The sequence below is a fragment of the Dryas octopetala genome, chromosome 3, assembly GCF_963921425.1.
Source record: "Dryas octopetala chromosome 3, drDryOcto1.1, whole genome shotgun sequence".
NCBI lineage: Eukaryota > Viridiplantae > Streptophyta > Magnoliopsida > Rosales > Rosaceae > Dryas > Dryas octopetala.
This window is the reverse complement of record NC_141368.1, coordinates 13,120,637-13,148,157: the sequence shown is the minus strand read 5'-3', so window position 1 is coordinate 13,148,157 and position 27,521 is coordinate 13,120,637. Positions and strand designations below refer to the sequence as shown.

The 27,521-nt window shown below is 35.0% G+C and overlaps 4 protein-coding genes across 6 annotated transcripts; 2 read left to right on the top strand and 2 right to left on the bottom strand.

Moving 5' to 3' along the window:
• Positions 1–83: 83 nt before the first annotated feature.
• Positions 84–6,631, top strand: LOC147291071 (phragmoplastin DRP1E). The gene is made up of 15 exons (XM_086235185.1): positions 84–428; positions 730–793; positions 884–991; positions 1,700–1,801; positions 2,416–2,466; positions 2,566–2,627; positions 3,196–3,286; positions 3,386–3,450; positions 3,805–3,999; positions 4,087–4,206; positions 4,294–4,364; positions 5,145–5,370; positions 5,501–5,551; positions 5,639–6,031; positions 6,236–6,631. The coding sequence occupies exons 1-15, from the start codon at positions 288–290 to the stop codon at positions 6,362–6,364; spliced, it is 1,869 nt and encodes a 622-aa protein (XP_086091311.1). The 5' UTR covers positions 84–287; the 3' UTR covers positions 6,365–6,631.
• Positions 6,632–8,633: 2,002 nt separating this feature from the next.
• Positions 8,634–11,668, bottom strand: LOC147291070 (haloacid dehalogenase-like hydrolase domain-containing protein Sgpp). The gene is made up of 5 exons (XM_086234919.1): positions 11,355–11,668; positions 9,917–10,031; positions 9,653–9,807; positions 9,116–9,377; positions 8,634–9,028 (listed from the first exon to the last, which is right to left on the bottom strand). The coding sequence occupies exons 1-5, from the start codon at positions 11,525–11,527 to the stop codon at positions 8,855–8,857; spliced, it is 879 nt and encodes a 292-aa protein (XP_086091045.1). The 5' UTR covers positions 11,528–11,668; the 3' UTR covers positions 8,634–8,854.
• Positions 11,669–12,640: 972 nt separating this feature from the next.
• Positions 12,641–24,034, top strand: PDE318 (P-loop containing nucleoside triphosphate hydrolases superfamily protein). Of its 2 annotated transcripts, XM_086234917.1 has the most exons (14): positions 12,641–12,909; positions 13,648–13,781; positions 14,902–15,022; positions 15,144–15,208; positions 15,328–15,441; positions 15,844–15,918; positions 17,030–17,068; positions 17,149–17,220; positions 17,895–18,008; positions 19,029–19,100; positions 19,189–19,225; positions 20,416–20,528; positions 22,728–22,934; positions 23,502–24,034. In XM_086234917.1, the coding sequence occupies exons 1-14, from the start codon at positions 12,828–12,830 to the stop codon at positions 23,592–23,594; spliced, it is 1,338 nt and encodes a 445-aa protein (XP_086091043.1). In that variant the 5' UTR covers positions 12,641–12,827; the 3' UTR covers positions 23,595–24,034. The 2 variants fall into 2 exon arrangements, with proteins under 2 accessions (XP_086091043.1, XP_086091044.1); XM_086234918.1 differs by lacking the exon at positions 12,641–12,909 and having other exon boundaries at positions 13,659–13,781; positions 14,915–15,022.
• A 508-nt stretch (positions 24,035–24,542) lies between these two features.
• On the bottom strand, positions 24,543–26,753 carry LOC147291068 (phosphatidylinositol N-acetylglucosaminyltransferase subunit P-like). 2 transcript variants are annotated; one of them, XM_086234920.1, is made up of 5 exons: positions 26,647–26,753; positions 25,838–26,188; positions 25,668–25,740; positions 25,019–25,137; positions 24,543–24,898 (listed from the first exon to the last, which is right to left on the bottom strand). In XM_086234920.1, exons 2-5 carry the CDS (start codon positions 26,148–26,150, stop codon positions 24,717–24,719), a joined length of 687 nt encoding a protein of 228 aa, XP_086091046.1. In that variant the 5' UTR covers positions 26,151–26,188; positions 26,647–26,753; the 3' UTR covers positions 24,543–24,716. The 2 variants fall into 2 exon arrangements, with proteins under 2 accessions (XP_086091046.1, XP_086091047.1); XM_086234921.1 differs by having other exon boundaries at positions 25,838–26,185.
• Positions 26,754–27,521: the final 768 nt, after the last annotated feature.

Sequence of the window (27,521 nt, the reverse complement as noted above, 5' to 3'; positions counted from 1 at the left end):
GACCCCACCGCCCCCTCTAGATTATTCCCAACGGTGCGCACCGGCGCATTATATCATTCAACCCCGCGTCTCTTGACGCTTGTCCGAAACTCATAGAAAGAAAAAAAGCAGAGAACCGAATCGAGATTTGACCGTAGAGAATTATTAATTATATCGCGTCTGTTCCAAGTCAAGCTCTGCTGCTGCTGCTGCTTCTTCTTTGTATTCTTTCATCTCTTTCTTCATTTCTTAACGAGGAAGTGAAATTAGGGTTTTGAATTGGAGAGCTAGAGAGAGAGAGAGCTGAGATGACGACGATGGAAAGCTTGATTGGGTTGGTGAATCGGATACAGAGGGCGTGTACTGTGCTCGGTGACTATGGTGGTGATGATAATACTTTCTCTTCCTTGTGGGAAGCTCTGCCCTCTGTTGCTGTTGTCGGTGGCCAGGTCTGCGTTTCCCATCCTGAATACGCCGCCTTTAACTGTTTCTATATCGATTTATGTGAATTTGATTCAGTATTTGGTCTGAGAAAATGAGAAAGGATAAGATTTGTTTGGTAGAGATTTGATTCAAAGTTTTGGTGATGAAGATGAAAGTGCAGTTTTTTCTCTTTCAAAGAGAGACTAAAAAGAGTAAAATTGCTGTTAGAGAGAAAAGCATGGATTTTTGTTTAAGAGGCAAAGTGGAACTGATTTTTTTTCCCTTTTTTCTTTTTGAACTTGTGGGTAATTTTCGGAATGAGAACAGAGTTCGGGGAAGTCTTCGGTTCTGGAGAGCATTGTTGGGCGTGACTTTCTTCCCAGAGGATCAGGTTAATTCAAAACTTTGAATTTACTCAGAGTGTTGCTTTTTCTTTCATGGTATTCGATTTTTCATGGTGTTGTTTTTCTTATAATTGCAGGGATTGTGACGAGGCGGCCTTTGGTGTTGCAGCTCCATAAGACAGACGAAGGAACCCAGGAGTATGCTGAGTTCCTTCACATACCCAAGAGAAGATTCACTGATTTTGGTCTGTAAATTACCTACCTTATATGTTTCCTTTAAAAATGTACGTGTATTGTATATTTCTATTATATAGCTGTAAGATTGATCATTTTAGCTGGTAAATGATAGATTCGATATAAATAACTGAGTTGTTCTCCTTCACATCATTAAAAGAAAGTCATTTTTTTGTTATGTTCATAAGTTTTGACCACAGTTAGTGACATTACCTTTATGATATGTAAGTAATAGTTCAGGTCAAAATAGTTCTCCAGTTCTTGTTTTTTTTGTTGTTTTCAAAAAATAGTTCTCTAGTTGATCACCTTATATTAGAGCTGAAAATTTGAGGTATAGTCAGTGAGTATACAGTTTAGAGTTGACCCACCTTCAGTGCTCCGTTTATTAGGGGTTTAGGTAGAAGCAACCTGTGAATCTGGTAATATGGGGGAAATAGCTTCACATTACACTTACATTTTGAAATTTTTTTTAAATGAAAATTTGAATTCATCTTTCAGTTCGTTAGTCTAGGAGCTTTTTTTTTTTCCTTCAACTTATCATTACTTTTTGTTCTTGAATAGTAACCAATGTCACTTGCTCCTGATATGGAACTTTGCTGTTGTGAGTTGACAGTTGCAACATTTGTTTAGAGATATTAGAAACGTTCCTTATGACATTGTTTATTGCTTTGTTGCGAGATAATGTTCGCCCAAACTGATCTATTTCGGTCTTTGTGCAGCTATGGTTCGAAAGGAAATTCAGGATGAAACTGATAGAATAACAGGAAAGTCAAAAATGATATCTCCTGTTCCTATCCATCTCAGTATCTACTCCCCGAATGGTGTGTTACTATTTTCTTGTTTATTTACTCTTTAAATTTTGAATAATCAGCTCCCTGGAACCCTTGTCATCCAAGCAACGATCTGTAGAATTTTTAAAGCCTTCCAGCATTTAATATAACTCTTTTGTGTGTGTATACGCGTGTGTGTGTGTAAGTTCTTGCAAGTTAAAACTATACTGTGATTGCCATCCTTTGTGCTTATGCTTAGTTGTGGTTCCTAGCAATAATTGGTCATTGTAGTTTGCTCAGATGATTATTTGATGTATACACCCCTAAGACCATAATAAAAACAAGATATTCATTTGTCTAGTTTTGAGGCTATAGCATTCCTAAGGGAACAATTTTATGTTTTAAGTCGGGAGGAAAATATATTTGTCAATTCTTCGCTTTAATCTTTGCATATTAAGTGATCTAGTTCTGTCACTCCTTGGATAACTTTTAGTTATTAGTTATTTAATTTTTCCCCCCTCTCCCATTAGTATTTCATTTTTTCAGGTTCCTCTTTGTGCTCTTTTATGGCACAATTAAGAGAGGAATATTGGAGTTTCATTTTACATTATCAGTTCTTGTAGTTCTTATCCGTACTCTAATTCTTGATCTCCTTCATTTGGCAGTTGTCAACTTAACCCTCATTGATTTACCTGGTTTGACGAAAGTTGCTGTTGGTATGTTTTATTTCCACTGCTAATTATATATTGAACTTGCTTTTTTGCATGATGTGATTTTATTTGTCAGTCATCAACAGAGACAGTTATTCTTTGCAGAGGGCCAGCCTGAAAGTATTGTCGAAGATATTGAAAACATGGTTCGATCTTATGTTGAGAAGGTAATGAATCATTGTGAAGTGATAAACACACACAAACACATACATACAGGCATGCACATTCATGGGAGTTATGGACTGACTTATTGGCAAATGCACACCAATCTTGATGCCAAATGGGATGATTGAATATGTTGTAATTATCGTTGATTACACAACTTAATTTTTTCTGTTTGGGATTAGATTTGGTAGAGCAAGTAATTGAATCTTGTTCCTCTATGTCACTTCCAAATTGCCTTGTGCAATGCTGTACTAGTCATGCCCTTCACTTTTAATCATTTTGCCTAAATTCAATCAATGTTACCTTTTCATTTCACTTTCAGTGTAGTTAGTACATATTCTTAATTCATCGATTACTGTACCCTTTGAAAGGAAAAAAAAAATGATCTGACATTAAGATGGCTTGTCATGAAATCATTTCTATTCTCTATCTTATCATCTGTAATTTTTCGTCAAGTTTTTTTTTTGGTGCCATTAGTATTTTCTCTCCAGCCATTATATGATGAATAATTTTTTTTTTCTATAATGAACATCAGTTGTGCTCTAATTGATGAGTTTGTGCTTATTGTAGCCTAATAGCATCATACTAGCAATATCTCCAGCCAACCAAGATATAGCTACATCTGATGCTATCAAACTTGCTAGGGAAGTGGATCCAGCGGGTATGCTCTTTTTACTAATGATTGTATCCATTTCCCTCCTTTTTGAATTGTCCTATATGTAATTCTCTTCTTACGCAATTCTGTTTTTAACTTGCACAGGTGAACGGACATTTGGGGTGTTGACAAAGCTTGATTTGATGGATAAAGGAACTAATGCATTGGATGTATGATCTCTCTCTCTCTCTCTCTGTGTTCATAGAGCACACTCTTATGTAAATGGTTTTTCGGTGAGCAAGCTTTGTATTTGATTGTATAAAAACTTCCCAAATTGTTGGGATAAGGGTTTTACCGTTTTAGCAAGTTACATTTGCATTCAAACTACAGAAGTCTTTAATCATATTGAAGCCATGTATTGGTTTTTAATGGAAGTGATCCATAAAACTCTACTTTGGTTTTCTTTACATTTTCCTATGCTCGATGCCCTTTGCACTCATGGTTTTTTATAAAGATTTTTATCTGAAACAAGGAAATAGTTTATAATGTAATTTTAATTCTCTCTTACATGTTTGTCCCCAAAGGTTATTGAAGGAAGATCTTATCGCTTGCAACATCCTTGGGTTGGAATTGTGAACCGTTCCCAAGCAGATATTAATAAAAATGTTGACATGATTGTTGCGAGGCGCAAGGAGCGTGAGTACTTTGCAACCAGTCCTGACTATGGTCACTTAGCAAATAAAATGGGTTCAGAGTATCTTGCAAAAGTTCTATCAAAGGTATGAATATGAGTATCTTTGTTGCAATTGAAAATGTATTGTTCCTTGAAATAGGGTATCATTTTGATGGTTTCATCTTGTTTATAGCATTTGGAGACTGTAATTAGGGCTCGTATACCAAGTATCACATCTTTGATTAACAAAAGCATTGAGGAACTTGAATCGGAGATGGACCATCTTGGTAGGCCTATTGCCGTTGATGCTGGGGTGAGTTGTCTTTATCTTCTACACCTGACCATAAATTAGATGATCTTTGGGAAATCATAATTTTGTAACCAAGAGTTTGTATTTTAGGCTCAATTATACACAATCCTGGAACTTTGTCGTGCATTTGACCGGATTTTCAAGGAGCATCTAGATGGAGGGTAAGATTTATTAATAAATTTTATATATCGTCTCATCAATGTATTTCGAATTTAATTTTTCAGATGGAAAATTTGTATGGATCTAAAATCTTACCATTTTTCATCCAAGTTGGTTATTGGTTGGAGCATTTGTAAATCATGTAGTGTTGAGTTGATTTTATACCGTGATATGCTAGGGGATTTATCACGTTAGTATGTTGACTTATTCGTTGTCTTTTTACTTCTCAATATCCCTAGCATAAGTAATGACTTCTGGACTCACTTGAGATGTGAGTCATGTATATATGCGGGTGACCTAAATCTAATCTAGTATGCTGGACAACTCAATGCTGCTGATCTATATCTAATGTGGTATGCTTTGTTAATAATAACTGGTTTGGTGGGTACAGAATTTTGGACAGCCAGGGTTTGACAATTTGTAAGTAGTTAAGTACTTGGATACCCTAGGTTAATGGCTTTGGATTGGTTTTGACAGTTTTTGACACATTCCTTCCCTGCTGGAACCCAGATAATTTTGAGTGCTATCCTTGGTTGCTAGCTGAATAGTGTTACTTAGTATACAAATTGCATAATACGCTGCTTCACAGGGACATGCTAATGGTAAAAATTTGTCTTATTAGATGGACACAATGTGCATTCATTGTTTCTTTTATTCATCAATCAGAAAATTGATTGTTAAAGGTTCATTATCCACAACTGAATTGGCTGATTTCTTTTGACCAAAAATGCCTACAATACTACGGTCCAATGATATCTTTGTAATTCATTTTGTCATCTTAGGCGGCCTGGAGGTGATCGGATTTATGGTGTCTTTGACAACCAGCTGCCTGCTGCATTGAGGAAGCTTCCATTTGATCGACATCTTTCTATGCAGAATGTAAGGAAAGTGGTTTCAGAGGCTGATGGTTATCAGCCGCACTTGATTGCCCCAGAGCAAGGTTACCGCCGCCTAATCGAGGGATCACTGAATTATTTTAGAGGGCCAGCTGAAGCTTCCGTAGATGCTGTAAGTTATCCTGATTTCTGCACTCTCCAGTAATCAGGTTTTGTCACAAATGTATTTTAAAATTTATCTAATTGTCAAGAACGTTTGATAAATTTTTGCATCTTTGACTGACCAAAAGTCCATTCCATAGGTCCACTTTGTCTTGAAAGAACTTGTGAGGAAGTCATTAGCAGAAACTCAGGTAAAGGGAATTTTTTTGATAGTTATACAGCTTTCCAAGTGTCCTTTCAATGAGAAAGGGGATGGATTTTGATGTTCATGACTATAGGAATTGAAGCGCTTTCCGAGTCTGCAAGCTGAAATAGCTGCGGCTTCTAATGAAGCCTTGGAAAGGTTCCGTGAAGATAGTAAGAAGACAGCTGTTCGATTAGTGGACATGGAATCTTCATATTTGACTGTGGAATTCTTTCGGAGACTTCCCCAGGAGGTGGAGATGGGGAAAGGAGGAAACCCAGCTACCAACAGTACCCCTACCGCAGTCGCTGTGGACCGGTACTCAGAAGGCCACTTTCGGAGGATAGGGTCAAACGTATCATCTTATGTGGGAATGGTGTCTGAGACACTAAGGAACACAATTCCCAAGGCTGTCGTTCATTGTCAAGTCAGGGAGGCCAAAATGTCGTTGCTAAATCACTTCTATATACAAATAGGGAAGAGAGAGGTACTTTTTTTTTTTCTCTCTCTCTCTCTCTCTCTCTCTCCCCCCATTTTTGGTGAATGCACTTTCAATTATAGGTGTTGAGATGACTGCCTAGTCAACTGTATATTTACCTTTATGAGTGCAATGTGTTTGATTGGTTTGGACTGGTATAGCTATGTTGCCCTTCTGGTCATGGTTAATAGTTGCTTTGGCTTGTGGTTTCAGGGTAAGCAGCTTGGCCAGCTGCTTGATGAAGACCCAGCATTGATGGAGAGGAGGCAACAGTGTGCTAAAAGGCTTGCATTATACAAGGCAGCTAGGGATGAGATTGATTCTGTTTCATGGGCTCGGTGAGACAGGGGTGCAACTTAAGTAAATTAAATCAAATACCACTTAACCAATCAAATCTCACCATATTATTTGGATACTTGATGTTTATGGATATGGGGCTTGTTGGCCGAACAAAGATCTGTATGGTCATGTGTAATAGAATTTATTTTTCTTTTGTATTTAATTGATTAATATTGCCTTTATTTTTTTTTTGGTTAAGAGTGGGTTCACTTGAATCCATATATTTTGTATCTTATTTTTTACTACTTTTAAGTAATTGCTTTTTCCACATTTACATTTGCAAAAAACTGCAACTATTGCTAATTTATTGTAATCTCTTTTGATTTAAGAACAAGATATTTTCAAAGCCTAATTTTTATTTTTAAAACCCCCTGAACCTCTGAACCTAAATACTAATGTAATGATTTACCAGAACTTTTCTATTCAATGTACTTTTGGATTGACTCATGCGATAGAACCAATAGACTTTGATTTCTTACATTTTCGAAAATGTGTATTATACTTTCAGTCAACTTATGATTGTATACAATTTGGAAAATCCGATCACCTCAAACATTAGTTAAAAAAATAGTCAGTATACAATTAAATTTAATAAGAAAATCAATATTTAAGAATTGAGCTTTACACAAAGAGTCAAAGTGGTGATGATGATTAGTGTAACAAATGTTTTAAATCTTCTGTACATCTATAGAACCTATGTTTGTACTCGTTATATAATATATCAGATTAATCTTGCTTTACTTTTTATATACCCTCTTCTTTTTCTCCCCAATATGATTTTTTTTTTTTTTTCTGTTTGTATTTTAATTGTGTTTGCAAAATGTGACAAGGGTGCAAGATTGGTCCAACCAAGTAGACGGTTGTTGCAAAAGAAGAGCATGCGAATTTTTTTTTTTCTTTTTATCTTTTATGACAACGGATTATCTTTTTGATGCTAAAATGTTTACCTTGTACCTATAAGCAGGAGTGGATTACAAGTCATACACCTTACGAGTGTGCAATTCAAAGGAGACGAGAATTTACATCCTTGTGCTTGTTTGAATTTACAGGGAAAGAATCAGAATAAAAAAAAAAAAAAAAACGATTCTTGTTACTGGCATCTTTGAAATACCCAAAAATTGATCGTACCATATGTTTTTTTTTTTTTGACCAATGATCGTACCATATGTTTATACCCCTTTTAACACCTATATTTATAAATATAGATATTTTGCTCTTAAAATAATTAAGAGATTATGGTTATTATTGGCATGATCTTTTAATTAACAAATGGAGGATGAGACAAAAATAATGATGAGTGTCTAGCTTGTATGCATGAGTGATGCTATTAGCCTCTTGGTTCTTTGCCGAGGGTTGTGTAGCTGAAGAAATTGAAGGCCTTCAACCAAGCATAGTTGATATATCTTTGACTAGCCATAGTGAAGCTCTCGGCTGGACATCTTGAAAATCTATAAGTAACCCAACTCATTCAAAGCTCAGCTTAAGTTCATGGACAACTGTCCAACACTAAAGTACAATCCAGTTTATGGACAACTGTTCACTACTAAAGTGAAAATCATATTGGCCAAACATGTGGCTACATCTTGTTGAAAACCTTGGAGGCAAAGTAATTAAACTACTATAAAAGAAAGCTCACAAGGCAATTACCAAAGACCCTCTCCAACACACACAACCCCTCCAAAAAAAGGACAAAATCAAACCAACCCAGCAACTTTTTCTGCTATCAAGCTCTCAACATTTTTAGTCTTTTAAAGCTCTTTTTATATCAATTTCCTTTTATATTGTCGTCAACTTCTTAGCCGTTTTTAATATTTTCTTCATAGTTTTCCTATGCATTTCCTTTGTTGCTCTATTAAGATTGAATTTTCTCTAAGTACCAATTCAAAATTAATGTCATCTTTCATTACTTTTCAATCAAATATTTGCTCTGTTATTTATTTTCTTGGTTGTTTATATTCAAAGTCCTACTTAATCTTAGGCAAGAAAAGAATCTAGATAGGTTTTCCATTCCTTTTCCTATTGCACAATCATTAGTTAGAATTTAGATATTTAGTTTGGCGCTTTAAATTTTGTTTTTACTCTCGCATCAAATTTTTACTTTTTCTAATCGGCTATTCCAAGCCGATTAGTGGCACACTTGCGCTTACGCCAAAGGTCGGAAACCTCGTCACCACATACGGCAAGGCATGTTGTGGTCAAACTCGGAAGAAATGTTTAGGCCATAACACCATAAAATTTCATTTATCCGAACATGAAAATGTCTTCACCTCAATTTCAAAATGATTCTTTTGAGAAACAATAAGCTTTTATTGATGAGCCATCAAAGAATAATCATTAAATGCCTGAATACTGTACAAGAACAGAAGTATAAAATGGCTATTTAACTAGAAACTTACTGTGAAATGTGGATACCACATCATTTTAGTTAACAGCTTTAGCTCCTGTATTATTACTATTATAGGATATTCTCATTTTAAGTTGTAGCTGTTGTTGTTACTCTGCCTTCCTCTCCAACTCTTTCAGTGCTTCCCACAATTTTGGGTCACAAAAATCTTTTATAACGAAGGAGGCTCCAGCATCTAGCAACATTGTTTCAGGGTTCCTTCGGCCTACACCCACTACTGGCATTCCAGCTGCTACTCCAGCTTTCACTCCTGAAACCGAGTCCTTAACAAGCAAAAACACAAGGTATATCGAAATTTTAGTCGAGAATATTATTCTTAATGCTAAAGCACACAGTTCTGAGAGCCAAACCTCAAAGACAAAAGCATGCTTGTGTGACACTTCAAGTGCTTGGAGAGCCTGCAAGTAAGGGTCAGGAAATGGTTTTGCTCGATTGCATTCGTTTCCGATAACAAGAATTTCAAAGAAATTCAAGAGGTCCAATGTTGATATCAATAGCTCGCCATTTGGTCTTGGAGCATTTGTTACTGCAGCCCGTTTCAAGCCTTGATTTTCAATCCATTTGCACAACTCATGTAGGCCCTTAACAGGCTCTAATTTTTCAGATGCCAATCTGCACATATCACTCAGTAAATCAGGTTCAGAATGGGTCTCCTTGGATAAGAGAAAATAAAATGGATGAAGCATTTGTTTCGCCAGAGATGAAATCTTTGAGTATATAAAAGAAAAATGGAAATTCCAAAACTAAGTAAGTTGGTATCATTTTATCTAAAACTCCTTCCGTTCATGACAGAAGTATAACTCTCCTCTCCATAGTTATACCAAAGCATGTAAAACCAACATATACGAAATCAAGTATACAGTTTCCTGACAGTTTCTTGAACTTACCTTCGGAATATGTCTTCCTTATCGTCGAAAAATTTTCTTGCTCTTTCGAGATCCCAATCAGGAAAGAGGATACCACAAAGATCCTCATTATGCATTCCACTTATATTCTGAATGAAGAATTCCTCAGTGATAGGAACCCCACCATTAAAACCTACCTGAGGTACACTAATGTGTGAGTCTTAGAAGATGCTAAAAATGAGAGAGAGAGAGAGAGAGAGAGAGAGAGAGAGAGAGAGAGAGAGAGAGAGAGAGAGAGAATTCTACTTCTTGAAGTAGTTCACGAAAAGCATAATAATGGAGGGGATCTGAATCACACAATGTTCCATCAATATCAAATAGAATTGCTTCAAGAGGATCGAGAACAGCTAGAGAACATTTGCTGCCATCACATAATGGGAGGTGATTAAGGCCAGCAATAGAAGAACAAAAAATGAAAATATAAAGAAAAAGAAAACAAGATGTTGTTACAGGACTAATGGTTGGGCTTGATGGAGCACAATTGTTTGGACTAATAATAAATGGACCTTTCCGTTAAGATATCTTACAGGTCAAAATTTTAAACTGCTCAAAAAGTAGTCATGAACTTTCTTGTCAATTGTGTTGACAGTTGGACAAAAATCCATGCACAAGTATCTCTAATATATTTATGAATATTGTACATAGAAGATCTAATATCATGAGAGGCTTAAGGAAAAAATAAGGATGCAGAAAATCATCACAGTGTTCACAAAGATCATAATGACCTTTTGATCTTTTGTTCCACTCAAACTTTTCTCTATTCTCAGGGTGTACCGTATACGCAACTGTCATTGTTGCTTTTGTGTAATTTTGCAAAGTATAGCTGGATAACAAGATAAACAGACAGACAATTTCTAAGTCATCATTATGCAAATAAATTTGAGGTCAAGATTGTCTTAGTCCCAAATGCAAAGTCTGAAAGAGCACAATCCACTAATGTTGATTGTCAGGACTCATTTTTGCCAAGGGAAAGTTAAATTACTCAATGACATCTATACATCCAACGATGTCTATGATTAGTAAATAAGGCATGTGAGGCACCCTGAAAAAGTTGATGCAGCCTGCTCAGTTAAGAACTTGACAATGACTGCCAAAAGAGTAAAAAGAAGTTTCTTTTAATTGTTAGTTTTTTTAAGGAAGCAGTTTTGATAAACCATGAAATGCATACGAACAAAGCCATTGTCACAAAAATTTGATTTCTTAATATTGGAATTCAAACTAATTCATTCAAATATTCAGGCCAAAAAAAGAAACTAGTTCATTCAAATATCAACTTTTACCTAATCTAAAGATGCAAAAAAGTCAAGTCTTCGGCCCCTTATTCCCCAAAACAGCCAGAAGAAGAAAAAGAAAACGAAATGTTCACAAATTATGAATAAGGATTGCAATGCTTTCTAAATGTGCATTCTTGTCCTCAACATTTATCATTTGAATCATCAACCATCCATAGTATATGCCCATGAAATACAATGAACACTGAGACACAAACTGATACATACAAATTTAACCATTTCTATGATGATGGGTACGAATCAAATTGCCTGAAGAAAAACGAGAGTACAAGAATATCTTTTGCAGAACAAATTCTGATAACAAACAATTGTCAATTCACAGTCTATATTTGTACTAAATAAAAATAAGGTTGAAACCAGCAGCCTCATGTGCAAGAATATAAAAGGCATACCCATCAGGTGTGTGAGGATTTGATGAAATGGACATCCTGGTATGAGAGGTAGAGCCTAGTTTACTGAGGTTGTGTCTATGAATTGGAGTTTTCTGCAAATGGGTTTTGGGGAAGTGGCCATGAGAGAAGAGGTGGTGATGCTGAAGAAGCTGAGAGGAAGCAAGAGCTACCATAGTCTATGGAATGTGAGAATAAAAATGGGTTTGTCAATATTAATGCGAATATTATCTCGCACACGCTCCTTTTCTCTCTCTTGCATCCAAATTGAATGGCTCTTTTGGAAATGCTGATCTCCCCTGTACCATGGAGTATTGGGGTTGTCTACTTGTCTGCACACCTAGTTTGTTACTTTCTGACAAGAAAGAGAGTGACAATATTTGATATGCTAATTGAGTCAACACACGATTATTCGTTCGAATTTTCTAAACTCGAATATGGCGTGATTAAATGATTTATTGAGTCATAATATTTTACCTTGATTATTCTATATCTCCCAAAATATTGGATATATCATATACCGTGGATTGTTGATGATTGAGAATTGATTAGTCTATCTTCAATTTTATCTTAATTAAATAATTTACTCAATTCTGGCCAAAAAATATTTTACTCAATTGTGTTAAAAAGGTCCAACTATTTTTTATTTTTGAAGTGTTAAACCAGCCCACGTTATAAATTAGTTGATGTGTTCAGGGCCGAGCCATTGGCCATTTGGCCCCTTGCCAAACTCTCGACATATATATTTTTTTCAAAGGGTTGATCGAAACTATCCAACGATTTCAGGTTGTAAGTACTAACAGTAACTCACAAAATTAGAGTGAACCTGATTCAAAATGATTTGTGTTTTTGTGTATTTTTCATTAGTATATTTAATTTTTAAATATATATATAGATAACAAAAACTAAAAGGCATAACATTTTATGCGATTTTAGGATTGAAATTGACAACATTTTTTATTACCAAATTCAAATTGTAGTTAGAAGCAGGGTGCTCAATGCTTGTGCCGATGACTCAACTCATTAAAATGTGGAGCTATTTATTGAAAAATTATTATATACGTGTGTGGGTTAATCTATTTGTCTATTTATACTAATTCTGATTCATACTCATTTTATTACTTTCTTATTTTTATTCTTATTTATTTTAATTCATGTTCATCCTAATTTCAATCTAATAAATTTTACCACGTCTACCTATCACCAATTTACTTTTTTTTTTTTTTGCCCGTGAGATTCATTTTGGCCCCTTTTTTTTTGGGTGGTTAATAGGAGCGATCTCTTCGACCAAAAAACAAAAGAAGCAATCTTTGTGTTTTTGACAGTAAACTCGATAAACCTCGCGGAAAAAAAAAAATACGAAAAAAGAAAAGAACTTGATAAACCTCAAAACCTCTTTCACTTCGCCATTGTTTATTTGTTTGAGGTTCTACCAAGCTAAGACAAACTTGTTCAGAAGCTGGAGAGAAAGAAAGGATGAGCAGGGCTTGTAGTTTCTTCCAATTGTGGCACAGTCCTCCAAACAGATTACTACTGACAACCTCTAAATTTTCCAAAGGTTTCCCTCATTCTCTTATTCTCTCTCTCTCTCTCTCTCTCTCTCTCTCTCTCTCTCTCTCTCTCTCTCTCTCTCTCTCTCTCTTTTTCTCACTCTGCGTCTGTGTCTGTGTCTATCTTTTTTCTATAGAAAAATCCCTGATTTTTTTGTGGGTTAGTTCTACTGTATGGGTTCCTTGCTCTACTTTAGCCTATAAATTGCATTTTGATTTGTGCTGTTAATTAGTTGTTACCAGTTACTGTATTTGTTGTTATCTTTATTTTATTGTATTTTCTTTTCAATCTTTTGAAGTTCACAAGCTCATTTCCATTGGAGTCTCAAACACTTCTTCAAAACTCTCTGTTTTGCACCAGTCTGAGTTCCACCCTCCTCACTTTTCATTTTTGTTTTGTTACTGAGAAAAATAAAATTCTGTTTGGTAGCTGTAAGGTTGAGGAAATCATAGAAAAATCCAGAATTTTGCTTTTCATATTGTACTTGTTTCAAGAAAATGGATTACCCAATTAGAAAAAGAAAAGGAAAAGGAGAAAGGAGAATCACCCTGAATAAACTATGAGTAATGGAAAAGTTTTTTTAATTATCGAATTGCTAAGTTAAGTTTATTCTTTCCTCATTGTCATTACCCATTATTTTCCTGACTATTTTGAGTAATTTAATTCCATTTGGTGTGTGATTACAATATTCAGTTTCAACTTAAATGTCTTCTACCAATTACAAATAATTTCCCTCCTAATGCAGGCCCATACTTCACATCTAGTGCCAGATCTTATCCATTCCTGTGCTTCTGTAAGGACATACAAACTACCACATACGAAGTTGTCAATGGAAGCTATGTACCTGCAGCCCAAATTAAACAAGAAAGCATACCTACGGTATTTCTTCTTAATATTGGTATTTATTTGGTTTCAAGGACATGCTTAATTCAACATCAGGATATACTAAATGGCGAGTGAAGCAAAGAAAGAAAATGATATGAAAGAAATATCTTGTCCTGAAAAGGAAAAAGAAAGAGGAAGCAAAGGTTTTACATTCTATAATATTTATTTATTTAGTTCCATGCAAGTATATTATAACAAGAGAAGTCAGTATGTGTTCGTGTTCATATAAGCAACTGTATGTTTATGTTTTCTTTAATATTACGCATGAATTGCATTCCATATTATTTCTATTACTATCATTTTTCTGTTGAATGATAAAAAATGAGAGACGTAGGAGAGACCTTATGAATAAGTATTAGGGCATGGTGAAAACTTATGTGGGATGCAAGATTTAAGAATAAATGATTGACTGCAGTAAAGGTAGGTCCTTCTTGAGCAGTCAGAGAGGGATTTGGGTTTAGATCAATAACCATGCTGAACAAAGTTTTGATGACAAAATGTTTGGGACTTAGAAACTGCTGGCAGTATAGGGATTATTGGAGTAGAGAGAAAGGTTGACTTTCCAATGTGTGCAGGAATATCATTGAGGACAAGTTCTTTATCAGGAAATAATCGATGTGATTGACAAATTCACATCGTTTGGCCTGCTGACAGGGGAAGTTTTATGTACCATGTACCATGTATACAGACATATAGTACATGTATACAATTTATGGTTTGAGGGTGTTTAGCTCAATCATTTATCAAGGTTTAAAGATCCTTTTTGATTTATTTTAGAAAGTAATAGTTGTATGCTGTGAAACGAAGTTCATTTCTGATTAATTGGTGCATTCAAATGGCATTAAACTTTGGTAAAGTTGACCTTTACAACTTGAGCATGTTTGAAATCATTGGATCTTCGTGCCATTTATATTATTGCATTGTTATAATTTTTGTTACTTAAAGGGAATTGTTCTCTCATGTTTAATAAGTTTTTAGCTTTATTCAATTTTTTCCTCATTGGTCTAATTTTGTTTTGTAATCATACTTTTTGCAATTTTTTTCATTAAGATTTTGAGACTAAACTAATAGAAAAAATAACGATGGCTATTATGGTCCAATTTTCTAATTCTAGGACAAATTTCCAGAAAAACTCAAAGGTGTTGGTGCTTTTCAAAAGCTACCCATGGTGATGCCCTCTGTTGACATTCTGCATTCAGCACTAAGGAAGGCTAAAAGGATTTCACCAACAAAGGGTACTTGTTACGAGCATGTGTTTTAGATCGATGTTGGCAGAACTACATTAGACTTGAATTAGATGGAATTGGTTTACAGAACCTGCTGTTACCCTTGATGTATAATTTGTTGATGTTTCAGGCATTGCCAATATTGCAAAGCGAGAAAGAAATAGAGGTGCAAAGCAACTTGATGCATTGATGAAAGTTTGTTCTTAACTTAAGTTTGTCATATTATTCTATGCACAATTTCTTTTCTACTTTACTGGTTTTATATGAAAATACTGTTCAAATATGACACAGTAGCCTTCTGTTTCCATCTTCAGGAACTGGCAGTTCCCTTGAGGACTTATTCAGAGAATTTTCCGAATAAAAAATTTATTCATCCTTATGAGCGATCTCTAATTGAATTAACTCTTGGGGATGGAAATTATGAAGAGGTACATCCTGAGCAAATCATGACCAATTTCCATTCAGAATAAATCAAGGATGTTATAATAATAAAAAGTTTACTGAAATAATTAGTCATACAATGTGCTTGTATGCTTGTGTTTCTTTTCAAAAAACAAAAATAAGCCATTTGCTTGTATGCTGTACAACAAATATGAGAGAGATTGGTATTTTGATGTTTCCTTCCATACTAAAATGCAAAGATGTATATTGTCTTTTGGAATGAAGTTCCAACATCTGGCTCTCAAATTAGTTTTCTGATTATTTCTACATTATGACTGACGTATATAATTTACTATTTTGTGACTCTAAAAGAATGCAGATAGGTCTAGTCTTTTAGACCTTTTTCAACTGCTCGCACTTAAAACAATTTTATAATATGATAATTGCAGGTGCTGGGAAAGGTGGATGCTCTGAGGAAGAAGGTTGTGTCTGTTGGAAAGGAACATGCATCTCTTTGTGCTAAGGTTGAAATCTTGGTTTTTTAAGCTTTATGGTACAATCCCTGCTTCAAGCTTTCAGTATGGCAATTTATGATCTTTGACATGATTGCATACGATTTACTTCTAGACTTCTAGTTGGCAGCTTATCCTTATTTTTTTAGGACACATGTTAAGTGGTATTTAATGATAAAAGTTAATTGAATTTTTATTATCCCTTGTTTATGCCTTCTCCCTTTGTGTCCCACACACTCTGTATTGCAGATTAATTTCTGCTCTCTCTCTCTCTCTCTCTCTCTCTCTCTCACACACACACACACACACACACAAACAGAAGGTACCCTCTTGAATGCCTTCTTTTGCTATACAAAGTCTTACGATTTTTTGTTTTACCTATATACAAGTTTTAACTTCTTGGAACCCAAACTGAAAGTAGGCATGAATTCTATGCCTGAGGAGATTTGGCTCTTCAAGATCACTACAGTCATATATATAAAGTTGATTTCCATAAAGTATCTAGATTAGAAGGGAAGTTTGGTTGTTTTTGAGAGGATGGCAATTGCATGAAGTTTTCTTTGTTTCAGTTAATTGGGGCTCTTATCATGTCGGATTGTAAGAAGAGTATTACAGTACATGGGATGCACTAAATCCCTGAAAAGTTTCATTCAAAGGGCATCATTTTTGCTACCGAAATTTTGTTGATTCCCTGTGCCATTTTGCTCTGGAAAATTAAATGCTCTTTAAGCTTTCTCAAAGACATCAAGCTAGTTTTAATTGCTTTACAGTTCCTTCCATCAAGTTGGTAATACCCATTGTAATAATAATTTTAGTTTCCAACAATGTGTTTTCCGTTCATATATTCTCCCATGTGTGTTGATTGCTTAGCATCCTGGAAACTTTCTTATCTATTTGTGATGTATTATCTTTATGAGGCTTACTTGTGTCTTCTCTTATCAGAAACACTGCATTCTGTGACTACTGTTACACATTTTGCTCTTCCATTTTTAATCATGCTATCCAAAATTACTTTGAAGTTCCATTAGAAAAAAAAAAAAAAAACTTTGAATTTGGGAGTAATGTAGTTTATTGATTTTAGAAGACAAGGATTTTAACTAAGTATTCAAATAAATTGTGGCAGTCATTGTCGAAGAAGGAAGCAGAGACAAGACTGAGTGAGGTCATTTCTTATCTTTAGCTAAAAAGGAAAAATCATTTCCATCTGTAGAGATATTTACTCTGCTGCGGTTTTACCTACAGGGTATAAAGAAAGTTGAAGAGACATTTAATTGTGAAGGAAAATATGTCGATGATTTGCTACACATAGCCAAGGTACTTTGCCTTCTGAAATTGGAGTTGAAAGGAAGTATAACATGTAATATGATTTTTTGGTAACTATTTAGTTGTTTCACAACACATATGCATACCATTTCTGCATTTCTTATGTACGTATTTATTTATGTGATATTTCTTATGTATGTGTCTGTGCATCTGATCTTTTACCATTAGTGCTGTAATATTCCATGAGAATTTAGGTCAGGCAAGTATGTATGTGCATTGTGCAATTTGCCTTTATTTTTAGGCACCGCAGAAGAAAAAATTGATTTGCTGTATTTTAGTGAAAACTAACTTTTTTTTTTCCCTTCGTGGGTCTTAAATTAATTAATTCTTTATATCTTAAATGCGATTTACACCTACTCAAATAAGAACTTCTGATGGATAATCTGTCTGTCATGCAGTTTTAGGAATTGCTTTAAATCTGCTATTAGTACACTAAATTTTGTATCATTTTGAGTTGTCTAAGTTTTCATACTGCTTGGTTTTTTTGTTCAATAAACTATAAATGTTTTCCTATGGATCCTTGTCTACTTCAGAATGCATTAGAACCTACGAACTTAATTGCTTAAACTAATTATCATGCTAGATTTGTATAACTATGGTTAGTTGAGTCATAATTGAGTAATATTTTTTGGAAGGCCATCTCTTTTACTTAGTTGTACTTGCAGACTTTGCGAGCAATGCCAGTAGTTGAACTAGAAACACCAACACTTTGTCTTGTTGGAGCTCCTAATGTTGGGAAGTCGTCTTTGGTCCGCATACTCTCTACAGGAAAGCCTGAGGTAAGCACAATTTCACTTAAATATGATGTGTTTTTTTTTTTCTTTTGGAAGAATAATACAGTTAATTAAAGGTGTTAATGAGACAAGTTGAATGAATGGCGGAGTTTGTTATCTTTAGCAATGAGGAGCCTTAAATGTTTTACTTGGGGTCGACATGCATTTTAGTCTTTCCAAAGGGATTATTCAAATGTCCCATTGTTGGTTTGTCCAAAGCATTGATATTCAAAACAAATGAATAAAAATAGTAAAAGAGATGCACAACACAAAAATTTGCATTAGATATTAAGATATTTGAATAGATAGGTCTAGCATGTGCTTTGATTAAAGTGCCAAAGATGGTGTAGAAGAAAAAGAGATAAATGCCAAAATAAAATATCTTTCTTGATAAAACTTTCATAGTGATCAGCTGAAACTAATTAAGCTGGCCGTGTAATATATTAATATTCATGGCATTCCTGAATGGGCTTTAGCTCAGGAAATGGAAGAATTTTTTTCCCATTGATACCAGAGCTACTGTGGTTACATAAGATCTATGATTAAAGAATTTTGGCCTAATATATTTAGAGCTTTGACATGGTAGTAACTAGAATGGAGCCAAATAACTTAAATTTAGTTGCCTTTCTTTTGAAGCGGATAAGAATTGTAATATTTGTTGAAGGTGGAGTGTGTTTAATATAGAGCAGTGGTTTTCTTGCTATTGCATTTTCGCTTAGCTTGAGAATTGCAGGGTTCAATGTATTTTCGTTTTGGTGTTACCGGGTGAGGTTGGGTTCACTTTTTGAGATGTTTGCTTGGTAGCAGGGAAGTTCTACTAAGAATATTGGCTAGAGTTTTTTGCAACTCCTACATGCAACTTATGGTATTTGTGATTGGATAGGAATCATCTATTCTTGAATGGGTTGACCATCCATTGTTGTATGGAAGTTTATGATTTTGTTTTTGTGATAGTATGAAAAATTTATTCTTCATTATTACTATTAATTGTTATTTTCATTTTTTTTCCCTTTTCTTTCGATTTAGATTTGCAACTACCCTTTCACAACAAGAGGAATACTAATGGGTCATATTATGTTAGACCAACAGACTTTTCAGGTTAGTCAATTTCTCTAATATTGCGAATGCAATATATGTTTTGGATTTTATATCTTAAATTTTAGTTATATCTAGAAATTGACTGCAGGTGACAGACACTCCTGGCCTGTTGAAGAGATGTGATGGTAAGCTACTGGCAGTTGGTTTTCTGTAGTTTAGAGTGCTTATGTTTAATTCGTTGCGCTCAGAGGTGAACTTTTGAGTTGAGCTCATTTAGAACTCTCATTTCAATTTTTCATCCATTAATTTATATGTGATGAATAAACTTGTGCTTCTAATGCAGAACTTTTAGGAACCATATATATTTATACATATATACATGCAAAAAAAAAAATGATTTGGCATCACATGAGCTCAGAAATTTTAAGGGATGCTTTCTTTGGCTCTAATGTTTGGCATAAAAAATGGTTTTTGGCTAGATAACTGGCTTTTAAACAAGATCAAAAGTTGTAAACTTGTAATACCTTCTATTATCTTTTGCCCTGCATCTGAGGAAAGGTATATTTCTGTCAGTCAATTGCACTGTAATCTTACTCTGGTTAAAGCACCACTGGTTCGTCTGATCTTTTCACTTGCAATGTATATGCTCAGGTTTTTTCCATGGATTGATGACACTGGTTAATTGGGTTTGGTAAGAAATTTTTTCTGTTTCTCCATGGTGTTCAGTCAGTTAAATCAGAGCACTGTATTGACAAGGAGTGCTTGGGTCCAGGTTGATAACTCTAAATTGCTGAGGGAACAATTGATATGTGACTTCTGATGGAGAGTGCTTATGTTATTGTTTCCTGAAAGGTTAAAATAATTAGATGTGTTTGACAAAGAATCTGATTGAATTTATTTAGCCTACCAGAAGAGGGTTGAATCGAGTTCGTTTTTCTTGAAATTCAAAAGATACAAGTCTAGCTCATTTTTTAGCGTAACACTATGGTTTCCTCATTCTGGTGATAGATCCATCATGAAGCGTGTTTTGGCCTTTAAAATTATAAGGTAATAACCTGCTTTTGTATCTGGAAATAGTAAAAAGAAAACTTATAAACATTTCCTACCCAGGAGTACAGTAATTATTTTAGTTTTTTCAGTTATATGCTGCTTTGGAGCACTCTAATTGTAAGTTGGTGTTATGATTTATCTCATTATTTGGCATAAGGCCAAATGGATGAACCACCCAATTATATTTTTTTTCAGTTACATGACCACTTATGATTAAGATATGTTATGCTAAGTTTTTTGCTTTCAAATGGACTGTGGTTGTGGTTGGTGTTTATGTTTCCTTGTTGCTCTATTGGCTTGTCATTGCAACTTTTTTGTGCTGCAGAGGACAGAAATAATTTGGAAAAATTGACACTTGCTGTCCTTTCACATCTACCAACCGCAGTACTGTATGTCCATGACCTCTCTGGAGAATGTGGGACCTCACCTTCTGATCAGGTATAATGTGGTGTGGTTACGTAGTACTGTTGGATTCAATACAAGATCTGAAACATAAATTCACATGGCATTGAATTGAATCAATAAATGAAAGGGATTTTTACAGCTCACAACAGATTGAGTGATGGTCTAAGAATAGGGTGCGAAATCACATCAATATGCTACATGATTGGGTATGCTTTATTGTTTGGGTTATGACTCATGTTTGTATGCTCATTTTTTCACTTTGAGAAGTACAGGGAGCAATAATTTTTGAACTTCTCATTCCATAAATGATTTTAAGATTATTCTACGCCTCTTCTCAAGTTAAGATCCTTTTTTTTTTTTTTTTTAATAAGAGAACAATTTTATTAATTCTCATTTAAGTGCATACATTGTGGACAAGAAGTCCACCAGGATACACACATCACAGCACAGAATAATACCACTTTATTTAGTAACCTATCAGCTACAAACAGAAAAATATAGTGCCTTTCAATTGAGTCAAACCACTGCAGATCTCCAGTTAGAGAATATCAATGAGAACGAAGAATTCCTAAATTCAGAAGATACTGATGCCCAAAGTGAGGCGCAAAATGCTCTCCCAAAGCTCCTCTTCACCTACTCCTTCATAATCATAAAAAATTCTTTTATTTCTCCTCCACCAAATTTCCCAAATAATAGCTAGCACACAGCAATCCCCCAAGACCTTAGCTTTCTTTCCCTTCCCAAAAAACTTGCCTCTCTCCTAGCAAAGCAGCACATCCTGCTGGGATAACCCAGATAATAAAAAGAGGTGATAGGGTGATAGACACATATGTGGTCTACTCCTTTGGAGTCTATCATTTGGGTTCACCCTTTTCCATGTGCCACCAGCCAACCCAATATCTGCACCTTTGGGGGGACTTTTTCTTTCTAATAGAAGAATAGGGAAGAAAACTGATCCACTAACATTACAGCATAATCTTCTAAAATAGGAATTCACTGAGAACTTCCCTTTAGAGTCCAAAAGCCATCTTCTTAAATCCTCTCTGCTAGTATGTAATCTGATTCCCTCCAAAATATGCAATAACTCAGCCAATTTCCGAATTTTCTCTTCTCTTAAATTCCTTTAAATTCAAATTCCCAGCTTAAAGGTGAAGTAGTACAGACTGCCATCCTTGCAATAACCTCATCCTGAGATCTGGATAGGTTGTACAGCCAAGGAAAAACCCTCAAGTGAAGATCTCCTGAATAGTCAGGTTTACAAGTTTTGCACTCTTAACCATAACAGAGTCATAGTGCCTTTTTGCTGTTTTGTCCTAAAACTTGCAATTTTTCAGTAATCGTTTGAGTCAATAAAAATCCTATTAGAATTATCAATCCTAATTCATTATTGAAGCATTGATCTGTCTTTTACTTCTAAGTTCTTACTACAGATTGAAATTTGGAGGAGCTAGGGCTCTTATGGATTTCCATGTCATCATATATTTTTGAATGTAAGGTCTAAGATCACTCTTATATAATGAAATATGGAGATCACAAGGTTTGGTGGGGGCTCCCAGTTTAGAATCTGGGTCTGCCTGGGGGATTTCTGGGTATTAAAAAAATATGGAGCTCACAAGCATAGACTACAAAATCTGACATAAACTTCATCCACAGCGTTTAAAAATTAATATTATTGTCTCTAAAAGTTAGCAAGTCCTGAATGAATATATGTAATAATAAAGAAGAAGAAAGGATCATGAGTGGCTTTTATGAATGTGTTGTGTCTTGACATTTGCGGATGGTTGGATTGTAAAATATGAAACCTCTTTTCATGATTCAGATGCTTAGCAACAAACTTGAATGGGGCACTTCAACACCACTTGAAACGGAAACGTTGTATTTTGTTACAAATTGTTCTTGTGTATCTGTGGATTTCATTTGAACTTTTTCTTTGCAAATGTAGGAAAAGAATTGGGATTTATTAAATGGTTGAGAATGGAATGGCAGTTTTTGAGATTAAATCTATGTACTGTATTCCAATGAATTTCTACCAAACCATATGGGGCAGGAAAATTAATTTTTCTAAAGTTTATCCCATCCCAGTTGCACCACAATTTTTTCTTATCTGAGAGAATTGCTATAATTTCTTTCTTTGTAATTCACCTCTATAGAAAATGCTCCACTTCACTGTAATGCTCTTTGCTCTTCCTTTCCAATATGTTTAACTTCATTTTTTTTTCTATGGTCGTGCAGTTTGTCATATACAAAGAAATAAAGGAGAGGTTTGGTGACCATCTGTGGCTTGATGTTGTGTCCAAATGCGATCTGTTGCAACAGTCTCCAGTGCTATTTGCTACTGATAATCGTGATGATACTGATCTGAAGCTGGCAAGGTACCGGCAAATGGGACCTGATGGAGCTATTCATGTGTCAGTGAAAAATGAAGTAGGGCTCACTGAGGTAATCTTTATATCATAATTTTACTCTCCATAATTTTATTGGACATGCAAGTCTTGACTTTGAATGTCTTATTGCATTTTACAAAAAAGGGGTATCAATTTCCTATGGTCTTCTATTGGTGTTGAAGTTATCAGTTAAACTCACAATGTGGTTGTCTTGTGCCTTTGTTTATTGTTCTACAAGGCAATGTCCCTTTACATGACACTGAAGATGATAAACCCTATTCCATTAAGCTGTCAAGCGAAGATTGTGTTCTCCATTAATTAAGCCCATCTTTCAATAAAACCACCCATGTTTCCCTCCTCCCTTTCTTATTTCTCCTTAGCACTGTGTATAGTCAAATGTTCTCTCTCTCTTTCATTTCTTCACTTATTGCATATAATTTTAAATACAAAAATTGAATTTTCAAATGCCTGAGGCTCACCTTGTGAAACTAAAGTGCCCCCGTCTCTTGTATTCCATAATAATGTGCCATGCTTCATCAATGAACTTCTTGTATGTAGTTTCTTACTAAATTAAATCAATATTTCTTTCCTCTAATTTTCTTGTAAACGTGTTTGCATGCAGTTGAAGAGTAGAGTGCATGAGCTGCTGAATTCTCAGATGACCCGGATTCAAGGTCAAGAAAGCAACCAAGAAAATCTTGAAGTTCTTACTTGAGAGATCAATTTCTACATTCAAAAAATATTTGTGGTTGCTTCTGGTAAAAGTGAATCAATTTACAAATTTGATCATCCTTAAGGAAGAGAAGCCAACTGTGACCTCTAGGCTGGCTCCCTGAGAAGCTGAATATCCGCAGTATGCCAGTGCTTGTCAATAATACACACTGCTGACTCTTCCGAATGCTTGGTTTACTTGTGATTGTGAAAATCTACTTAGGCGACCTAGATGATAGAAAGGCTGACTCAAATGCATTGAATATTTTGTATGTTAGAAATTTTTTCTTCCTAATTGGTGAAAGAACAGTGCATAAACAAGTCACCCATGTTTGTGTGAGCGATTGTGAACCGTTGATTGGGAGAGCTGTAGAATGGGTTCAGTTGTCTAGCGTGAAAGCTCGGTCATATTTATTTATTGATTTCACTAAGTTATTTCATACACATGCTAAATTCCATATTACTCTCTTCAGCTAAACTTGTAGAGATTCTATATATAAATTTTAGACTTTCCGAGTTATTGGTACTTTTATTTAAAAAAAAGTTAAAAGGGCAGCTGTTGTTAAAAACAATGTTTACAAGAAAGATATTGCACTTCAAATTCGTTACTAGAAGCACAGCAAGCACAGTGCATTGTACTCTCACAAAATCGAATGGACTCACTGTATATGGTAGGTTGGTTCCGTGCACTGCATCGAACGCACACAAGAAACTCTCTTATTAATTGTATTAGGGAAATGCTCTGTTCATGCTCTTGAAACCCAGTGCATGAGCTTTAGGGACCCATCAATATGAAGCATAAAATGCGACAATTGGAAACAATACTATTTATGACCCAATAGCAGCAAAAATGAAAGATTTTATATGAGATGTTGCATCCCTTGGATCCTTTCACCTGTAAAATAGTGTGCATTCAAAGTATGAGGTGGCATGACAATTGAAAATTTGAATGTACGTTCTCTTCACTGTATATTGAAATGTATATCTTTTTAACACACTGGGTTCAGAGATTCTTGCCTCTGACGGTTGCAACATTGGTGAGAAACTCTTTACAAATGTACTTGAAATGTATGCCATCTTCCTATTTTCTTCTTTCTTGCAGTACACGTACTTTCCTTTGTTATTCTCATTGGATTTCTTCTTGCTCGACCAAATTATCAATCCATTTCAAACAATTCCCAAAGGTTGGTTCGTGTGGCATAAACATGCAACGATTGATTCTGGCGATGCTGATGTCAGATATGGGTTCAATGGGCTGATCATCTCCCCCCATTGGAGCAAAGCTCAAGGGGTCTCTACTGAATTCATCTGCACAGCACAATGGAACGTTATGTTATGCATAACTTGTTAAAACAATGAGCTTAAAGCCTGAAAACACACATCCAAAACTTCAATCATAAGAAGGAAAGAGAATCAATCAATGCTCACCATAAACTGTATATAAGGAAGATGGGGGAGGGGTGGACATGAAATTGAGGCCACAGTAAAATCCCAATGCTAAAACTATTGTCATCATAACATAAGCTGGCACTGCCAATGCCCAGTACCTGAAAATAGTACCATAAATTCTAACATGCACTCAAATTCCGCAAGGACGACAAAATTATCACGTAGAAAAGTTAATGCTAGAAAGGCCACAATTTTGCCTGCGTTAGTTAGTTGACCACATGATGTGACTACCTATGTGTATATATTGGTGTTGCATTGATTATTATGACTAGCTGTTAATTAACATCAACTGCCACGTAATATAGTGAATTAATGCAATCAGAAAACGTGGTTCATCTACCATGACTCCCATAGAAACTCACCACCATAGCTGACTCTTGTGAAACTTCTTTCCACAAACTCTTCCATTAATAATCATGGACATAAATTTTTCTCTACCAATGCAAATATCCGAAGTTTGATTTAAACATGACTTTTAAATTTTCCTGGCTATAACAAAACATTGTCAAAATTTCAAGTAGGTAATGATTTAATCAAATGAATATCAAAAGAAAGATGCAGGATAAGAATGTTAAAGAAAAAAAAAAACACAGGAGAAAAACCAACCGAACCTATAAACAAAACTGACCTGCTGGGATAGTAAAAAATCCCAATGGAATGTAGCAAAGACTCAGGAACATATGCCCACACCAAGAAAATAACTGCTCACACAAAACAATACCAAAGCAAATTAAAAAAAAATTTTCTTTTTCTTTGCTTTATAAACTCAAAGTAAGAAGCATGGTGGATGAAATGGACCTGAAGCCACAACAGTTGATATGGCACCCACAAAGCCATAAACTTCATCAGGTTTGGGACCATGATTCCCAGAAGCCTTAGTATCATCGGCATTAACGTTCACGGTTGCCTTCCTCTTATTTGACACATTTATGATTCTCCTGGGACTGCAAACAGAATAGTAATCTTCCATGGTTTCAGAAATGGAACCACCACCACGGGTTGGGCTTTGGGGCTTTGGCCTGAGCTGGGACAGGGCTGGCAGAGGTATGGTTTTCTGATCTGTGGGGTGGGCTGGACCATTGGTGAAAAATCCCTGGTTCCCTGCCTCCATGCTTTTGTTCTGGGATTCCACCACAATCTCAAAATCTACTGATTACCAAAAAAAAAAAGACATTTGATCCCAGTTAGCACATCAACAATTTTGGGTCCTTATATCCTTTTTTTTTTTTTTTAATAGTTTAAATTATAGAAAGGGCCCTGGTTCTGTGCCTCCATGCTTTGTTCTGGGATTCCAGCACAATCTTAAATCTACAGATTACAAAACAGAAAAAAAAAAAAAAAAAAAAAAAAAAAAAAAAAAAAAAATTGATCCCAGTTATAGTTCATCAACAATTTTGGGTCATTTTCTCTTACTGGTTTAATTTCTAGAAGTGCATAATTAAGACAAGAAAATGGCATATGAGAAAAAGAGGGAACACTATAAATTAAAATATAACAAACAGAGATCTTTAGAAGATGGGAAATAAGTTGTGAATTTAATGCAACAATTTGCGTATCAGTTTTTGCTGTTATTGAAGGAGAGGGAGAGAGAGAGAGAGAGAGAGTACCTCTGGAATGGGGCAATGGGAAGCCAAATGCAACAGAAGGGACTGAGCGATGAGTTTTGGTGAAGTTGGGTTGAAGAGCAACAGTGGGTCTAGACGGTCATTACCAGATGCATATGTATGACCCAATAAGAAGAAGGGCAGAGTTGGCAATTTCTATTTTTCTGTGGCTTAGGCTTTCTACTACGACCCAAATGTAGTGACCCAAAATGAGTACTAAGACCCATTTTGATCTCCAACAGTGCTGTTTTATATTTATTTAAAATATGTATAATATTGATTAAATGATGTTTAATTTATAATTTATAATTTAAATATTTATAAAAATTATATAATTAATTTTATTTTAATAAAATTTTTAAAATAAGATTAATATTGAATATATTTAAATTTATAATTTTATTACTTAAATTATAATTTTTATATTTTCTCTCTATTAAAGGTTTGGGGGATTTTTAAAAAAAAAATCTTAAATTTTTTAGATTTTTTTTCAATTTTAGAATGATTTTTGTATTATTGTGAAAATATATATATATATGGAGTGATCTGGGTCATTGGGTATCAACGACCATTTAATCTAGGCCCTTAATTTCAAAATCGATCATTTTTTAGAAAAAAAAAAAAAAAGTGGACCAACGGTCCTTTAATTCGGACCACATATCTACCAACATTCCATTAATCACAATCGTTGGTGGTGTGCACACGTGTCAAGGGGATGTGAAGGAAAGCAGTAGCCGACAAGGGGGGCCCATGTTGTGCATGCTTCAACTGTACAGCTCCATCCTCTCTCCTCTTTCTGTTGTCACGTGGGTGGGTCCAATGCATTTTGGGTCTCAGTGTGACCCAGATCTTGGTTACACTTTGGGTCTTAGGTGGAT